General features: G+C 53.4%; 1 protein-coding gene across 5 annotated transcripts; it reads left to right on the top strand.

The window, feature by feature from the left end:
• The first annotated feature begins 622 nt into the window (after window positions 1-622).
• On the top strand, window positions 623-15,063 carry Sdsl (serine dehydratase like). 5 transcript variants are annotated; one of them, XM_037198659.1, is made up of 9 exons: window positions 623-823; window positions 4,991-5,064; window positions 5,415-5,608; window positions 5,784-5,823; window positions 6,541-6,680; window positions 8,066-8,154; window positions 8,800-9,027; window positions 13,438-13,562; window positions 14,708-15,063. In XM_037198659.1, the coding sequence occupies exons 3-9, from the start codon at window positions 5,435-5,437 to the stop codon at window positions 14,899-14,901; spliced, it is 990 nt and encodes a 329-aa protein (XP_037054554.1). In that variant the 5' UTR covers window positions 623-823; window positions 4,991-5,064; window positions 5,415-5,434; the 3' UTR covers window positions 14,902-15,063. The 5 variants fall into 5 exon arrangements, with proteins under 5 accessions (XP_037054554.1, XP_028734620.1, XP_037054553.1 ...); XM_028878787.2 differs by lacking the exon at window positions 623-823 and adding an exon at window positions 1,248-1,355; XM_037198658.1 differs by lacking the exon at window positions 623-823 and adding an exon at window positions 1,248-1,355 and having other exon boundaries at window positions 4,991-5,072.
• The last annotated feature ends 2,747 nt before the right edge of the window (window positions 15,064-17,810 follow it).

Genomic DNA, 17,810 nt, shown 5'->3' with positions numbered 1-17,810 from the left:
CCTCTCATTTTGTATTTAGGGAAACTGAGGTTCAGGATGATTGAAGCCCAGGGTCTCAGCATTGTTCAGTGAGATGGGGACATAGGAGTCTGAACCCTTCTTCATGGGTGCCGGAGAGCTGACCTTGGGTCTCCACACTTGCGTGGGATGCATTTACCCAGAGCTGTCTCCCCAGACTCTTATAAGTACTTCTGCGACCCTTTCAATCCCCCTCCCCCACTCCACACCTGCCTGGGCTCCCGACATCCCACCTGCTCCCACCTCCCACAGCACGGGCACCCCAAGTGCTGGGAGAAAGCAGGGGACACGCTATCTTGTTTGAGGTTAAAGGTCTCAGGACTTGGCAGGTGATAGGTGTCTGGTAAATATTTATTTATTGAATGCACGAAGCCATTGCTGTGGACAGTCAATAACAGCCAGGCTTCTTCTGCTGGCTGTGAAATAGCAGAGATAGGAATGTGGTGTGAGTCACCCTTCCCATTCAGACAGGGTGGCAGGATGGCTACCAGCTCCCCTGTCTTCTTTCTATCTTCCTTTTACTTATTTATTTTTTTATTTGTAAGACAAGGTCTCTCTATGTAGCCCCACGTGTCCTGGAACTTGCTGTATAGACCAGGCAGGCTTCGAACTCACAGGGATCCTCCTGCCTCTGCCTCCTGAGTACTGGCATTAAAGGCGTGCGCCACCGTGCCTGGTCTGCATCTTTGTTTTCTCGGCTCAAACCTAAGCTGACCCCTGTGTGGTCCGGGGAACGTGGCCTGACCTAAGGACAGTTCTGGATATGTCAGATCTAGGGTGGCTGTGTTAATGAAGGTGATCCAAGGTGAGAGGTTCCTTCTGCCTCTTTTTTTTTTTTTTTTTTTTTTTTTTTTTTGGTTTTTTGAGACAGGGTTTCTCTGTGTAGCTTTGTGCCTTTCCTGGGACTCACTTGGTAGCCCGGGCTGGCCTCGAACTTGCAGAGATCCGCCTGCCTCTGCCTCCCGAGTGCTGGGACTAAAGGCGTGTGCCACCACCGCCCGGCTCCTTCTGCCTCTTGCTGGCCAGTCCCTGTGGATGTATGCGTTCCTTCCTGAGCCTCCATTTCCCCATCGACCAGATGAGCCCAGGTCACTCACCATGCAGCCATGAGCTGCATGAGGAAAGAGGGGAGGGTTGACTATCCCCATGAATCCGTCTTGGCTGTTTTTGCTGTTGAGTCTTTATCGGGACCCAGAATCAGGAACTGTCCCTTTAACAGGGAGGAGGGGCCGGGCCCCGGTGGCGGTGGCGGAAGCTGATCTTTGGCCCATGAGTCCAGGTTGGTCCCGGCTGGGCTGTAGGCTGCTGTGCTGGTCTGGGGACTGTCCTCCGGGAAGGTAAGGGTGGCATTGTGGGAGTGGCTGGGGATTATGGGACAACAAGCCGAAGTGAGGATGGCTACCACTCTGGGAGCATCTGTCCTGTCTTGTCACCCCACAGGAGGCGGGGGCGGCCGGGGACCCTGAGGGTGGATACCGGATTGTGCAGGGGCAGTCAGCCTGGCTTTCTAGACTTTCTCCTGATTCAGCTGCTGTGCGCCACCCAGATGCTCCCTGGGGAAAGCAGCCAGAACTGTTGGGGTTGGAGTGAGGGCTGGAGAGAGCGGGCAGCCCTTTTAAGTGAGTTCCAGTGAGGGAATCACAGGCCTTCTCTCTCCATTACAGGACAGGGAGGTCCCGCCTCTTGCTGAGGTCTCACCAGCAGCCACAGTGGGGAGTGGGTCGATGGGGTCCCTCGGCCTTGGCTCAGATGGATCCCCACCCTGATGGCGATGAGCATCGGGGGGCGGGGGTGTCAGAGAGGCCTGGGGTCAGAGCCAAGAGTTTTAGCTCTTTTTTGTTCTTACTTTTGTTTGTTTTCAAGACAGGGTTTCTCTATGTAACCTTGGCTGTCCTGGAACTCACTCTGTAGCCCAGGCTGGCTTCGAACTCACAGAGATCCACCTGCCTCTGCCTCCCGAGTGCTGGGATTAAAGGTGTGTACGCCACCATTACTCGGTGAGTTTCTGCTCTTAAGGATAATTGTCAGAGAAGTACCAAACAGCCTCATTTTCAATAAATGATGAAGAGGAGGAGGAGGAGGAGGAGGATACGGACAACCCGGTAGTTAAGATGCCACTCGGTGGGGAAGCACATACCTGGGTTTGAACTCTGAGCCACAGTTCCTGACCTGTGGCCTTGTGTACCAACCCCTCCGGATCACTAGTTATAAAATGGAGTCACATACAGGTCTCCGTCGGTGTTTCTCAGTGCATTCTGAGATAATCAGGAAGGAGCTGGGCACGGTGCCCGGCTCCCAGCAAGTCCCACACAACAGTTATCTCTTTATCAAGCCACACCGGGTACAGTGGGCACCCTCACTTCATGGTTGAACCTAATCTTCATGAGGACCTCATGCCGTACAATAATGCATCCAGTGGGTGGCCTGGTCCATGCTTAGCTCATTCATATCTTTCTGGTTGGTGCAAGAGGCCTTCCCTGCCTCCAGGCCCAAAGGAGACCTTTTTGTTCGTCTTCAAAATTCACGGTTTCCTATTATTTTCTTGGTTTATGGTACATCTCCTCATCAAACTACATCCTGGCTCTGAGGTAGATGTCTGTCTTCCCCACCGTGTCATCCCTGGGTCCCAAGCCCCAGCCCGGACCCTGACCGTGCTTTCTAGACATAGGTTGTGCATGGCATCTTTGGTAGAAGGGTCCCAATGAGGGAACCTTTCTAGAGGATTCAGCAAGGAGCCTGGCAGTGGGTGCCAGCGGTTCGTCCACACCACAGCCTGCAAGTTTTTTGGGGTGTGTGTGTATTTGTTCCCATTTTACAGAAGAGGCAATAGGGGCAAGAGTGGTTGAGACACTTGAGGCACATAACTGGTTTTTGACTTTGGTCTCTGGTTAGCAACCAAACCTGTGATCTGGGGTCGCAAGACTGAGGTGAGGTCCAAGCTGGGCTACGAGGGGTGTCTTGGTCAGGGTTACTATTGCTGCGATGAAACACCATGACCAAAAGCAACTTGGGGAGGAAAGGGTTTATTCGGCTCACACTTACATACACATCATTATTTGTCATCAAAGGAAGTCAGGACAGGAACTCAAGCAGGGCAGGAACCTGGAGGCAGGAGCTGATGCAGAGGCCATGGAGGGGTGCCGCTGACTAGCTTGCTCCCCATGGCTTGCTTGCTCAGCCTGCTTTCTTATAGAACCCAGGACCACCAGCCCAGGGAGGGCACCGCCCACAGTGGCCTGGGTCCTCCCCCATCAGTCACCCATCAAGAAGACACACAGCAGGCTTTCCCACAGGCCAGTCTGGTAGGGTCATTTTCTCAGGCGAGGTTCCCTCTTCCGAAATGACTCCAGCTTGTGTCAAGTTGACATAAAAACTAGCCAGCACAGAGAGTTTGGGGACCAGGCACCCTTTCCCCGTGAGAGGTGCTGAAAGAGACAGGGTGGGTCTGCTCTGTCTTTACCTTGTCTGGGGAGTTCCAGGGTTAGAGTCACCAATCAGTTCCCTATTTGAGACCCTTAAGTAAGAGTGGATAAGAGGTTCAGGCTGGGGCGTGGGAGGTGGGCAGACCCGACTGGGTTCAACCCGCCTCCTGGTGGCCAACCTTGGTACTGCAAGGGGCCTCACCAATCTTCAGCTGTAAAGACGGGAGAGGAGGGTTTTTAATTTTTGTTTTTGCCTCTTTTCTTCGGTGGTTTGAAACAAGGCCTTCTCAATAGGTCGTAGCTGAGGCTATCCTTGAACTCACTTTGTAGCTCAGGCTGGCCTTGAACGGAGGCAGAAGAACTGCCTCAGTTTCCTGAGTTTGAGTGCAGGGATTATAGGTGTGAGCAACCACCCGGCTTGTTCCTTTTCCCCAACATTCCTTCCCTCATTTCTCACTTGTTTGTTTTTTGTTTATTTATTTATAGATAAGGTCTTTCTATGCAGCCCCGGCAGGCCTATAACTCACTTGATAGACCAGGCTGGCCTGGAATTCATAGATCCTCCTGTCTCTGCCTCCTTCATGATGGGATCAAAGGCGTGCACTACCACATCCGTCTTCCTCCCCCTTTTAAAATTGTATTTATTATCAGTGTTGTGAGAATGTGTGTGAGTGTGTGTGTGTGTGTCCACTCTGTAAGCTAAGATCTCACCTTCCACCTTTAAGTGGTTCCTAGGGATCAAGCCCAGGTCATCAAGCTTTTGTGACAAGTAACATTTGCTGAATCATCTCGTCAGACCCTTTTGCAATCTTTTAATTAAAATTAATTAAAAGATTAATTAATTAATTAGTTAATTTATTTTGGTTTTTCGAGACAGGGTTTCTCTGTGTAGCTTTGCACCTTTCCTGGGACTCACTTGGTAGCCCAGGCTGGCCTTGAACTCACAGAGATCCGCCTGCCTCTGCCTCCCGAGTGCTGGGAATAAAGACGTGTGCCACCACCGCCTGGCTTAAAATTTATTTGTATGTGTATGTGTATTTGTCCGCATACATGCCCGCGTGCCCACCGTGTACAAGCCGTGTCTGAGCCTGTCAGAAGAGGGCACCGGTTCCCTAGAGTGGGAGCTGAACGATTATGAGCCACCATGTGGGTGCTGGGAACTGAACCCAGGTCTTTGCAAGATCATTGAGTGCTCTTAACCGCTGAGCCATCTCTCCAGCCCAACCCTCTACCCCCGCCTTTTTTTTTTTTTTTCTTTTGAGAAGGATCTCGTGTAGCCCTGGCTGGCTTCAAACTTGTTGTGTAGCTGATGTAAAGTCACCATCCCACTGGGTTTGGACAGATGTAGACCATTGTAAAGCTACATATGTACATCAAAAACAAACAAACAAACAAACCAAAACTGGCCAGTGTGACGTCATAGCATTATACTCCCAACGCTGAGCAGGAAGAGGCAGGAGGATGGTGGGTGGGTTCCAGGCCAGCCTGGGCTACACACGGAGACCCTATCTCTCAACGGCAACTACAACAAAAGCATCTTTGCTTTTTAGAGACAATACAGGCCGTGGCTGGGTAACTAGGAACCGATAACCTGGAAGAGGGCAAAAGACTGCCAACAGCAAAGGTAAGAAGGTAAAGGAAGAGCCCTGCCTCCCTGGCACCTGTTTAACCAGTGTTTTATATGGAAAAATTATGAATGAATGAATGAATGAATGAATGAATGAATGAATTTTATGACTCTTTGGTCACACTCTGTGTCCCCAGCACTATGAACAAGCCCCAGACAAGCCACTGTTACCCCAGACAATCTGTCTTATTCAGATGGGGAAACCAAGGTCCAGAGAGAGGCAGACACCTGCCTGGACCTTGAAGCCTGGAAGCTGGATTGGATTTGGGGTGGCCAGGCTCAGGGGCATTGGCCTCCCTTCTCCTGATAGAGTTAAGGAATCTAAACCGTGCATGCCCCCCTTGCAGGTCATCTCTGTGCCACAAGAATGGAGGGAGCCTCGGCAGAGCGTGTCAGGGTGGAGCCTTTCCACAGGGTCACCCCCCTGCTGGAGAGCTGGGCACTGTCTCGGGTGGCAGGCATGCCCGTCTTCCTCAAATATGAGAATGTGCAGCCAGCCGGCTCCTTTAAGATCCGGGGCATCGGACATTTCTGTCAGCAGGTGAAGGAGGGTGGGCGCAGGGCTGGGGAGGGGAGTGAGGTCCACACAGGGCTGTGGAGGAGGTGGGGGCAGGATAGAGGGAGAGGAGTGTTGGGCGTGGATGGGGCACCCCGCCACATCCCACGAAGGCCTCCATGACTGGAGTGACCCCCAACTCCATCCTTTCTCTCTCCAGATGGCCGGGAGGGGATGCAGACATCTGGTGTGTTCCTCAGGTGACCCCACGCCTCTCTGTTTTACTAGGAGTCCTCAGGACTGGGGTGGGGGCCGGGGGGCAGCTAGAGCGTCTGTCAGTGTCCAGGGCTTGGCTTGACTTCTTGACTTCCTTCCTGCCTTCCTTCCTTCCTTCCTTCCTTCCTTCCTTCCTTCCTTCCTTCCTTCCTTCCTCCTTTCCTCCCTTCCTTCCTTCTTTCTTTCCTTTGTAAAGTCTACAGGACTCCTGATCCTCTTGTCTCTACCTCCTGAGTGCTGGGATTACAGGTTTGCATCACCACAGCCCAGTTTAGCTTCGTTTTAAGGAGTAGCTCATCCGGACCACAGTCTCAGACAGCCACATCATCTGTTTTCAGTCCCTTCTCCATAATCCTACATTTGTGGAGGTCACAAGTGACAGAGTCCCATCTCACAGAGGTTTAAGCTGCAGGCTCCAAGTTCCGAACATGCTCAGGATATATGGCTTTCAGGCATGGCTGGATCCAGCCGCTCTCTTCGGTCCCTCTCCATCTCTTGCTTTTTCTTCTCCTTTGCCTCTTTGTCCAGGCCACACCGTAGCCTGAGCAACAAACATACTCACCCCTAAAAGCAGTAATGAGTGAGGAGGTTGCATTCTCTGATTGGCTCGATGTAGATCAGGTGTCTTCCTCTGCCGGGGTGACTTACAGGGAGAGGGCAGCATGAGCAGCCTGAGGAACTCCTCTCTCCACTGCCCCCAGGGGGCAACGCAGGTATTGCAGCCGCATACTCGGCCCGGAAGCTGGGCATCCCCGCCACCATCGTGCTCCCAGAGACCACTCCCACGCAGGTGGTGAGGCGGCTGGAGGGGGAGGGGGCCGAGGTCCAGCTGACTGGGAAGGTAAGGAGCGGAAAGCAAGGACAGAGAGCGGGGTGGGTGGGTGGGGTGCTGTGTCCTCCCCCACCGCACTCCAGGGCATCGCCTCTGTTTATTTTGGACGGACCCTGGCCAGCACCAGTGTTTTGGTCTTCAGCCTTCTCCCGGGAGGGTGGAGGGAAGAGAGAACCGGTGGGTCAAGGGGTTAGCACTGTAAGTGCTGGGACCTCTGGACCTCTGCTGTCGCACCCCGAGAAGACTCCTGTCAGCGGGCTGGAGAGTGTTCCCCATCCTCACTGACTCTTGGTACTGAAAGGCTGGCAGTTTGATAAGCCAAAGTCTTCGGTGATGGCTTTTGGAGTTGGGGTGTCATTTCTTGCTCTGAGACCCCAATGAGAAAGGAATGGGAACATCAGAAGAACTGCCCCCTCCCCCCACTGAACCCCCATCACCATGGTGCCCAAGCTGCCTCTAAATACCAAACTGTGGACCCTCTCTCTTTCCTCCCGGCCCTTCCTTCTTCCCTTGCCCTCTGCTTTTTTTGTTTTGTTTTTTGTTTTTGAGACAAGGTTTTTCTGGGTAGCTCTGGCTGTCCTGGCTCTCACCATGTACCCCGGGGCTGGCCTCGAACTCACAGAGATCCACTTGCTTCTGCCTCCCGGGTGCTAGGAGTAGAGGCGTGCGCCACCACCGCCCGCTAATTTCTAACGTCTCTTCTTCCTTTCCTGTAGCATCCACTCACCCATCCATCTATCCCTGAATGGGGGGGGGTAGTGGAACGGGAAGCCCACCCTGTGGGGCGGGGCATGTCTGTACCACCTGGGGTTTCCTCAGAGCTCAGGAGGGTTGTGCCACTGAGTGGGACAATAGCAGCTGCCACCCACAACTCTCAATCCCTATTGGTGGGGTCTGCCCTGTATCTGCAGCCCACTTTGTCTACGACCCAGACAAGCTCTAGGATCAGGGGACCCCCAGAATGAGCTCTGGGTGACCTGTGGTGGGCACAGGTGTCAGGGGTCAACTCTGCCTACGTCTATGCGTCAGTTCACCTCGGGCCATCACTGGGTGACGGAGGCTCTCATGGGTAGGCTACAGGGACCCAGACGATATGTGAGGGACTTGTCCCCTCCTGTGGGGCCCGAAGTGGGCTCCATGTCACCAGTCCCGGAGTTCACTGGCTCTGTACACCCTGAGCGGCTCTGGCCCTGCTCTCAGGCATTTGGGTCCCTTTGAGTTTGAGGGACGCACGCGGGGTCCTTTGGCCCCTGCAGAGGTTGCGGTCCTCATCCTGGGAGGTAGGGTCTCCCTCAGGGGAGACCTCCTCCACCCCTGCAGGAGACTCCGGTCTCTGCCATAGTCCCCGTGGAGTCTGCACCCCAGCTTTTTCCAGGGCCTCGACTTCTCTTTAGGTCTGGGATGAAGCCAACACAAGGGCGCAAGAATTGGCCACGAGGGACGGCTGGGTGAATGTCTCGCCGTTTGACCATCCCCTGATATGGTGAGGCTTGTGGCTTTGTTCCCAGGGTGTCAGAACGAGGGACCCTCACTGAATCAGGGCCCGAGGCACCGGAGGCCCAGAAAGGAGAAGAACCTTCAAAGCCAGGCAGACATGGGTTCAGACCTTGTGTCTTGAGAATTATGGTTTTTTTTTTTTTTTTTTTTGTGCAATGCACCTCGCTGCCCATGCCTCAGTTTCTTCATCGAGCCAATGGAAATTGTAATATAAAATAGTCTTTATCACACATGCGCCTTGGGGCTGGGTGCAGGCTGCTGGCGTTCCCTCACTGGCTACTCATCTATGAGGTAGCTACTGGGAAGCCCACTGCGGCACAGAGAGGTCAAGACACTGGCCCGAGGGCACACAGCTGACGGGGTTAAGAGACAGGGTTCTACTTCCAGAACCACAGCTGGTCCCACGTCACAGGCTGGTCCCTCTTAACCCTCCCTGATGAGGGTCTTTCTTTCCAAAGTGGGGGAAGGATTGAATGAGAAAAGGCAAGAAAGAGCCTGGGAGTGTGGATGAAGGGATGAGTGGATGGAGAGGACAAGGCTGAAGCTGAGGGGACCCTGCTGCACCATCTCGCCTCTTTCAGCGGCCAAGGAGGGGGGCCGCCTATCATTTGTTCCACTCCCACCCCCCCAGGGAAGGCCATGCCAGCCTAGTGCGGGAGCTCAGAGAGTCTCTGGGGACCCCGCCGGGGGCCGTGGTGCTGTCTGTCGGGGGCGGAGGGCTCCTCGCCGGAGTGACTGCGGGCCTGCTGGAGGTGGGCTGGCCGCAGGTGCCCATCGTTGCCATGGAGACCCGAGGGGCGCACAGTTTCAACGCGGCCTTGCAGGCAGGCAGGCTGGTCACCCTGCCAGACATCACCAGGTGGGTCTGGGTGGAGCCTCTGAGGGGGTAGAGGGTGGGGTGTCTCTGTCCTGTGGTCTGTTTGTCCAAGCTAGTGGGGATGGGTGGGGGCACCCCAAATGTCTGCTTGTCCTGAAATTCCAACCCCTGTCACGAAGTTACAGGGTGTGAAAAAAAGCCGGGTTCATGGGTACATTTGTTGTTTGTTTTTTTGGCTCTTTTGGGGGGCCCACCACTCAGCTCCCAAATAAATCCACACAGGGAGGCTTTTTCTTAATTATGAGTGCCCGGCCTTAGCTTGGCTTAGTTTCTAGATGGCTTTCCTTAACTTTAAATTATCCCCGTCTATCTTTTTGGCCTCTGGGCTTTTCCTGTTCTCTTACTTCTGTAAATCTTACTCCGTGGCTGGTCCCTGGAGTCCTCCTCCTCCTTCTCTAGTTCCTCCTTTTCAATTCTTTTTTTTTCACCTGGCTCCTCCCCATCACTTCCAGTCAGCTAGTTGCTGACGCAGCCTCCTGACCGCAGGTGGATTTTATTTCATCAAACACATCTTCGCACCATTAAGCAAACGTTCCAGAGCATAAACCAAAGTAACGCACCTTGAAATAATATTCTACAACGGACGCCCCCCGTCATTCCGACGCTTAAAAAAGCTGAGGCAGGAGGCTTGAGGGTGAATGAAGGTCCAGCCTGAGCTTGCTTGCATAGAGAGACCCTGTCTCAAAGTAAAGGTGATGGAGAGGCCCCGTGGGTAACGTGCTTGCCTTGGAAGTGGGAAGACCTGAGTTCAGATTCTCAGCACCGACACAAAATCTGGTGCCGTGGTAGCATCTGGGACCTCAGAGCTGGGAGAGTGAAATCCCAGGACCTTGCCTAGCAGAAGAGGTGAGCGGGAGAGACTCCTCCTTAGAAACATGTAACACGAGCTGGTCAGCTTCCCAGAAGTGCCGTAAGAAATGACCGCAAGTGGTGATGCACGCCTTTAATCCCAGCACTCGGGAGGCAGAGCCAGGTGGATCTCTGTGAGTTCAAGGCCAGCCTGGGCTACAGCACGAGTTCCAGGACAGGCACCAAAACTACACAGAGAAACCCTGTCTAGAAAAACAAAAAAAAAGAAAGAAAGAAATGACGGCAAACTACGCCAGGGAGACAGACACGGAAGATTGGTAAAGTTCCTGCCTTGAGAGTGTGAGGACCAGAGTTCAGTCCCCGGTGTCTGTGGGAAACAGTGGAGTGTGGTAGTGTGTGCTTGAAATCTAGTCCCGGGGAAGCAGAGGCAGGTGGAGCCGGCATAGCTACTTGGCAAACGTCAGGCTAATGAGAGCCTGCGTCAGTAAAAGGGGGTGGGGCTTACTCCAGAGTGGCAGCCCAGCTGTTTAAGCCCTAAGGTAGGTACATGCTCCCCAGCCTGGCACAGCAGAAGCATCCTGTAATATCCACAGGTTGCTGTTTTTACAGACAGAATCATTCCACACAGGTGGAGTGACCTAGGAGCCCCCCTCTCCCCCCTTAACTTTGGAGGTTACATCTGTCCCATTCCTAGACCCCCATTTCCTTCTCAGCCTTGTCCCCACACCTACTTAGTCAGGGTTTCCATTGCTGGGAAGAGACCCCGTGACCGTGGCAACTCCTAGGAAGGAAAACATTTCATTGGGGCTGGCTTACAGTTCAGAGGTTCAGTCCATTATCATCACGGCGGGGAGCATGGCAGACATGGTGCTGGAGAAGGAGCTGAGAGTCCTACAACTCACAGGCAACAGGAAGTTGACTGAGACACTGGGCAGTAACCTGAGCATAGGAAACCTTAAAGCCCGCCCCCACAGTGACACACTTCCTCCAACAAGGTCACACCCACTCCAACAAAGCCACGCCTCCTAACAGTGCCACTCCCTATGAGATTATGGGGGCCAGTTACATTCAAACCACTACAGTCACCGATCCCTGGTGTGGGACAACAGTCTCTCTCCCCTGTCCTCTAGACCAGCCTTGTGGCCATTTTTTTTTTTGGGGGGGTAACATCTACATGAGGAAGTGGTACAAGTCCACACTCTTCACTTATTCAAACTGAACTCAGTGGTCTTTTTAAAAATTTTTGAGACAGGATCTCAGGTAGCCCAGGTTAGCCTTGAACTCACTATGTAGCTGAGGATGACCTTGAACTCCTGATCCTCCTCCCAAGTGCTAGGATTAATAGGCATCCAGTTTATGGGGTGCTGGTGATGGAACCCAGGGTCTCCTGCATGCTAGGCAAGCAGTCGACCCACTGATCTGGAATCTTCCTTCAGTGCTGGGAGCGGAGCCCTACTGAGAGAGTTCAGGGCCAGCCTAGACTCTGGGGCTCTGCCACTGATCCTCTCTTTCTTTGTTGCCCAGGCTGGCCTTGAATTCTCTCTGTAGCTCACTGAGCCACACTCCTCTACAAGACTCACCAGCCTCGACGTAGGCCCATCCTTGCTCCTCCCCCAAACCTGCAGCCAAACTCCAGGCTCGCTCTCCCTCCCCCCACTCTGCTGAGGTCTGTCTTTCTGTCCTTGTAATGGCTGAAAGCTTGTCCTGACTCTCTTTGCACATGTCGTCCCTATGCCCGGAACACTCCTCACCTGTCTTGCTTGTCTCCCCTCGCCTCTGGCAGCTTAGCTTAGATGTCACCATATAGAACCCCCACAGCTGTCTCCTGGGGTGCTCAGTACCATGTGGGCATTTATTCACCTGTACCCTCTGCCCTGTGCTGGGTATGGGACCAGGGCCTCACACATGCCCGGCAAGTGTTCCAGCTCTGAGCTGTAACCCGACCCTCTTTTTACTTTTTATTGAGACAGCGTTCCACTAAGTTGTCCAGGCTGGCCTTGAACTCTCTCTGTAGCCCAGGCTGGCCCTAAACTCACTCTGTATCCCAGGCTGGCCCTAAACTCATTCACACATCATCTAACACACAACATCTGAGCATGTCTGGACCTCTGTAGCCCAGGCTGGCCTTGAACTTGCCATCCTCCCGTCTCAGCCTTCCCAGTGTGGCGATGACAGGTCTGTACCATCACACCTGGCTCATTACCCTGCTCATCACCTCTGCCCCATCTGTGAACCCCAGCAACAGTAGTAACCACAACCAACACTTTTCTAAGCGTCCGGCCCTGGATGAAGAAAGCGCCTTACATGTTTCAACTCACTCAAGCCTTGTGACAACCTCAGAAGTTCCATTATTCAGATGAAGAAACCTAGACCCAGAGAGGTCAAGTGACTTTCCCAAGGCTGCACAGCTAGTACAGAGTCAAGATCAGAAAGTAGACACTCTGGCTCCAGCCTCAGTGGTCTGGGTTCCTCAGGAATCAGTGGTCCCCAGAGATATCTCTGAGTTCAAAACACGGAGACTCTAGCTCACCATGGATAGTAGCAGGGAGGTGACCTCAGCACTGAGATCAAATGGGTCGGAATTCACGTTCTGGTATAGACTAGTTGTGGGTTCCTAATGTAGTTACTTATCATCTCTCAGCCTCCTTTCTTCTCACTCCAAGTGTGTGTGTGTGTGTGTGTGTGTGTGTGTGTGTGTGTGTGTGTGAGAGAGAGAGAGAGAGAGAGTGTGTGTGTGTATGTGTGTGAGAGAGAGTGAGTGTGTGTGTGTGTGTGAGAGAGAGAGAGAGTGTGTGTGTGTGTGTATGTGTGAGAGAGAGAGTGAGTGTGTGTGTATGTGTGAGAGAGAGAGAGTGAGTGTGTGTGTGTGTGTGTGAGAGAGAGAGAGAGTGAGTGTGTGTGTGTGTGAGAGAGAGAGAGTGAGTGTGTGTGTGTGAGAGAGAGAGTGTGTGTGTGTGTATGTGTGAGAGAGAGAGTGAGTGTGTGTGTGTGTGAGAGAGAGAGTGTGTGTGTGTGTATGTGTGAGAGAGAGAGTGAGTGTGTGTGTGTGAGAGAGAGAGTGTGTGTGTGTATGTGTGAGAGAGAGAGTGAGTGTGTGTGTGTGAGAGAGAGAGTGTGTGTGTGTGTATGTGTGAGAGAGAGAGTGAGTGTGTGTGTGTGTGTGAGAGAGAGAGAGTGTGTGTGTGAGAGAGAGAGAGAGTGAGTGTGTGTGTGTGTGTGTGTGTGTGTGTGTGAGAGAGAGAGAGAGAGAGAGAGAGAGAGAGAGAGAGAGGGCTGTGAGGATTAGAACAGAAGTATGCACACTGGGCGCATTCCCCTCTGGGGAGGGTCACAGGACATCCATCATCAATAGTTATTGGTAAATAAAGTGACTAGATGGCCAATGTCCCCTTCTGTGGTGGGTTTTTTGAGGTCAGCCTAGGGTAGGAGACCAAGCATGCTCGTGAGTCGCTCATGGGATGCACAACATCTGAGCATGTCTGGACCTCCTGATGGGGACTTGTCTGTCACAGGATGTGGGTGACCTGGGGCCTGCAGGGCGGATCTCTGATGTATCTCCTCTTCCACCCGCCCCCCCAACAGCGTAGCCAGGAGCCTGGGAGCCAAGACCGTGGCAGCACGGACCTTGGAGTGTGCAAAGGAGTGTGAGATCCTCTCTGAGGTGGTGGAGGACCGGGAGGCCGTGAGCGCTGTGCAGAGGTTCCTGGGTGAGTGAGACCCGGGTCATCCACCTGTCCACCTCAACCATGTCCCCAGCATCTGTGACAGGACTGGCTGAGCAGTGGTGATGTCATGGGGTGTGTCCACTACTGGACATGGGTGGGGGGAGAGGAAGGGAAAGTCTTAGGCAGTCTCAGGACATTTGCACATGCTCTGCCTCTGGACATCCATCCTGGTCCCATCCCCTACTGCTTGTCTATAGTGATGACTAGTAATCCATTATGGTACGTCCTCCAGGAAGCCACCCTGATTTCCCCACACCACCTCACTAACTAGAGACTTCCAATACACTAAGTCCTCTGCTCACAGCTGTCTGGTTTTTATCTGTTGTTGGGGTGTAACTGGGTGGGGGGTTGGTTTTTGCGTTTTAGCCACTGTTATGTCCCTAGGGTCTTCCAAACACAGAGCCAGGCAGAGAGTGAGGTATTTGTTGAATGAATGAATGGATGAGTTTATGAGTGAGTGGGAAAGATGAGTAATGGATGGATGGGCAGTGGAGGGAGAGAAGGATGAATGGGTGTGTGGGATAGGTGGGTAGGGATGAATAGGATGGATGGATGGGTAGGGATGAATAGGATGGATGGATGGATAGGTGGGGTGGATGAGTGGATAGATGGGTGGGTGGGTGGATGGATAGTTGGGTAGATGGAAGGATGGATGAATGGGTGATGGATGGATAGATGGATGGATGGATAGATGGATGGATGGGTGTGTGGGTGGATGGGTGGGTGGATAGTTGGGTAGATAGAAGGATGGATGAATGGGTGATGGATGGATAGATGGATGGATGGATAGATGGATGGATGGGTGTGTGGGTGGATGAGTGGATGGGTGGGTGGATTGATTGGTGGGTAGACAGTGGGTAGATGGACAAGTTGATGAGCAGGCTGATGAATGAGCAATCACATGATGGGTAGGAGATGGATAGTTGGCTCCTGGATGGATGGCTAGCTTTACAGATGAAGGCTACACTGATGGATGGACAGAGAGACAGCCGAGTAGAGTAAGGAATAGATCTGTAGAGAGTCAGACCTGTGATGGCAGAAGGGATGGGTGGGTGGGTGGATGAATTGGCGGCATGGGCCCCTCCTGCTGAGCACTGACTGACAGCCCTCCCTCTTCCTCCCCACAGACGATGAACGAATGCTAGTGGAGCCTGCCTGCGGGGCTGCCCTGGCCGCTGTATACTCAGGCATCCTGGGGAGGCTCCAGGCTGAGGGCCGCCTGAGGCTGGCCCACGCTTCCATTGTGGTCATCGTGTGTGGTGGCAACAACATCAGTAACCAACAGCTCCAGGAGCTGAAAACCCAGCTGGGCTGCAGCTGAGGACTTCCGGGGTTCCCAGAGAGGCCCCTGGACACCTTCATGGCCACCCAGGGGGCCTCAGTTCCAGCTGATGCTTCAGGTAGCCCGTCTCCTTCAGGTGGTCCTCTTGGATTGCTCCCACGGGCTCCCTGCAGTTCAGTGAATAAACCTTCCTGAGCTGAGTGTGTGGCTTCCACAGATTCTGTGTTCTTACCCCTTGAGCTACACAGTCCTGAAGCAGGTTCTGAGACAGCGACTCACTCCACATTACAGCGTGGATGGCCCCACTGAGCCTTGAAACACGTCCCTCCCTGGAGGAGATGATGTCACCTGCTTAACTGCTAGTAACTTTTCTAAGAGCTCTTCTCTACATCAACAGTCACCAAGGCCCTGCCAGCAAGTCCCTGGCACAGTGCACGTGTGCGTGGGCACGTGTGAGTGCGTGCGTGCGTGCGTGTGCGTGTGTGTGTAAATGACATAATGCACCAAGGTCACGAAGTTGGCATATGACCCAGCCAGGTGCAGACAGTACTCCTCAACATCACTAAGTTATGCCAGCATGAGTACTAGAGGTGGCAGGGTTGGGGGGAGAGTGGTAGGAGTCATGTAGCGTGTCCCCTCGCCTCCTTCCCAGGGCGGTCAGGGCCTTCAGCCCTAGAAAAAAAATCTCTTAGGAAACAAGATGACATCAACTCCGTTGAAGCCACAAGGGGGCAGCAGAGTGTCTCCTATGGGCAAAGGCATCTCAGGGTGGTCTTGCGTCCTGGCAACCCTGGGCTCTCTCCCAATCTGGGGGTTCTCAGACCCCAGAGGGGTCTGGGATGCACCTTGTCTTTGTCTGGGGTCTTCTGATTCTCCTCACAGCCTGCCAGTTACAGAGCTCATCTCGGAGAATCACAGCTCAGGGTAAAACTCATTTCCCTGTGGCATGTGGGCCATGTGGCCTCAGACAAGTGTCTTTCTTTCTCTGGGCCTGCAGCCTACAGACCATGACTCACCTCCTTCCTCAATGGCAGGATTCAGGCAGCAGTGGCCTCCGCTCTCAAATCTGCTGCCTATACTGTCTCCCCGCCCCCCCCCCCCAAAACCCAGACCTGGGCCTCACTTGCCAAGGATCCCCCACCAGACACCTGGGAACCAGTTCCCGGTTCCTTGGAGCCACAGTTTGTGAATCTGCCAGGATAGAGACTTTGGAGCCATGAGTCCTGGAGCTGGATGCAGCCAGACCTGAGTCCATCATTATTCTTGCTAATGATCCAGGGCGTCCTGAGCAGACGCTCCCTCGCTCTATCTGTCCCAGTCTGGGCTGTGACATGGGCTGATGGGGGAGGGCACATGTGTGACCTGTCATGTGTCTCAGGGCTTTGGACCCTTTTGTCTCATAATGGCCCATGCCCCACGGACAATTGCTACCTGCATTCAAGTGAGGAAACTGAGTCAGAAGCGTTGAACCACTTGGGCTGGGCCACACAGTTTATGCACAGACTCTTCCTTGTGCTCACTTTCTCAGCCTCTCTCCCCTGCCTTGCTCTCTAGGCTTCTGACTCTTACACATCCTTCAAGCCTGGCATGAGGACTGCCTCCTCCCTGAAGCCTCCTGGGACTGTCCAGGATGGCAATGTTCCTCCCTTTTCCTGTCCCTGCACCTGAGTGGCAGAGGCTGTCTCTGGTCCAGGTGCTGGGGATCCCAGGCAGCCCTGACCTGGCCTCTGCCCCATGGCTGTCCCTCCTGGGAGACTTGTCAGCTGCTGTTTGCTCCTTGCCCGGTCTCTGGAGCTTCAGATAACAGCCCCAGAGGACTGTTGACACACTCAAATAACATGTGTGTGTCCCTGAGCTCAGTTTAGACCCTCTGCTTGGCGCCCAAGGCATTTGAAAGCAGGGAGGGTGGAGAGAGTCGGGGGACAAAGGAACTGGGACATTGCAGGCTTGCAGTGGCAGGACCTGGTTCAGTGGGTGGACACTGACTCTGCCATCTCTGGGCTCTCTGTTGGGAGAGTGGAGCCTGGGAGAGGGCTGAAATCAGAATGCATTTGCTTGGGGCTGCACAGGGTCACTGCGACCCGTGTTTGTGGTGTGTGTTCCTGTTCACATGCAGCCTGCTGGCCTTGCCGTGACTCCCACTGCCCCTTCTTCTCAGCTACTGGGGTTCACCCAGACCCTCTGTCTCATCTTTAAGCTTTGGCTGGCAAAAAGGGGCTGTTGTCACCCTGGAGCAGGTGGGGGGAGGGAGGGAGGCAGTCAGGTGGCAGCTGCTTGGCCCTTCCAGCTGGGATGGCGTCATTGAGAAGTGGCACTTGAGGTGTTAACCTCTGGCTTCCACATGCACACGCACACACACGTGTGCTCACCTGCATGCAACACACATACAATGTATAGCTGATGGGGGGTTTAAAGAGAGGTGAGGCCGGGTGGTTGGTGGCACACGCCTTTAATCCCAGCACTTGGGAGGCAGAGGCAGGCAGATCTCTGTGAGTTCGAGGCCAGCCTGGGCTACAGAGTGAGTTCCAGGACAGCTAGGACTGTTGCACAAAGAAACCCTGTCTTGGAAAACCAAACCAAACCAAACCAAATCAAACCAAACCAAACCAAAACAAAAAACAAAAACAAAAACAAAAACAAAAACAGAAAAAAGAACAGAGAGAGAGAGAGAGAGAGAGAGAGAGAGAGAGAGAGAGAGAGAGAGGAAATGGTGAGAAGACAGGAGAGTGTGTGTTGGAGAAACCACACAGGCCATTTTATTAGGATGGACTATTTAAAAGAGTCCTGGCTCATAACTACATCAATATGACAATATGAGTCTTTAACAGATAAGAGGGGAAGCTGCTTTGGATATTTTTTTTTCCCGACAGCACTAGGAGCCAAAGCCAAGCCTTACACATTCTAGGCAAGCATCCTACCACGGAGCCACACCCACAGCTCGGAAAAGT

This window comes from Peromyscus leucopus, chromosome 23 (genome assembly GCF_004664715.2).
Source record: "Peromyscus leucopus breed LL Stock chromosome 23, UCI_PerLeu_2.1, whole genome shotgun sequence".
NCBI classification, from domain to species: domain Eukaryota; kingdom Metazoa; phylum Chordata; class Mammalia; order Rodentia; family Cricetidae; genus Peromyscus; species Peromyscus leucopus.
This window is presented reverse-complemented; position numbering and strand designations above follow the sequence as displayed.

Bases quoted from the DNA above. Each gene is read 5' to 3' on its own strand.
- Sdsl (XM_037198659.1), top strand. From the start codon at position 5,435: ATGGAGGGAGCCTCGGCAGAGCGTGTCAGGGTGGAGCCTTTCCACAGG. The intron at 5,824-6,540 runs GTGACCCCACGC...CACTGCCCCCAG, and splicing joins ACATCTGGTGTGTTCCTCAG to GGGGCAACGCAGGTATTGCA. The intron at 9,028-13,437 runs GTGGGTCTGGGT...CCCCCCCAACAG, and splicing joins ACCCTGCCAGACATCACCAG to CGTAGCCAGGAGCCTGGGAG.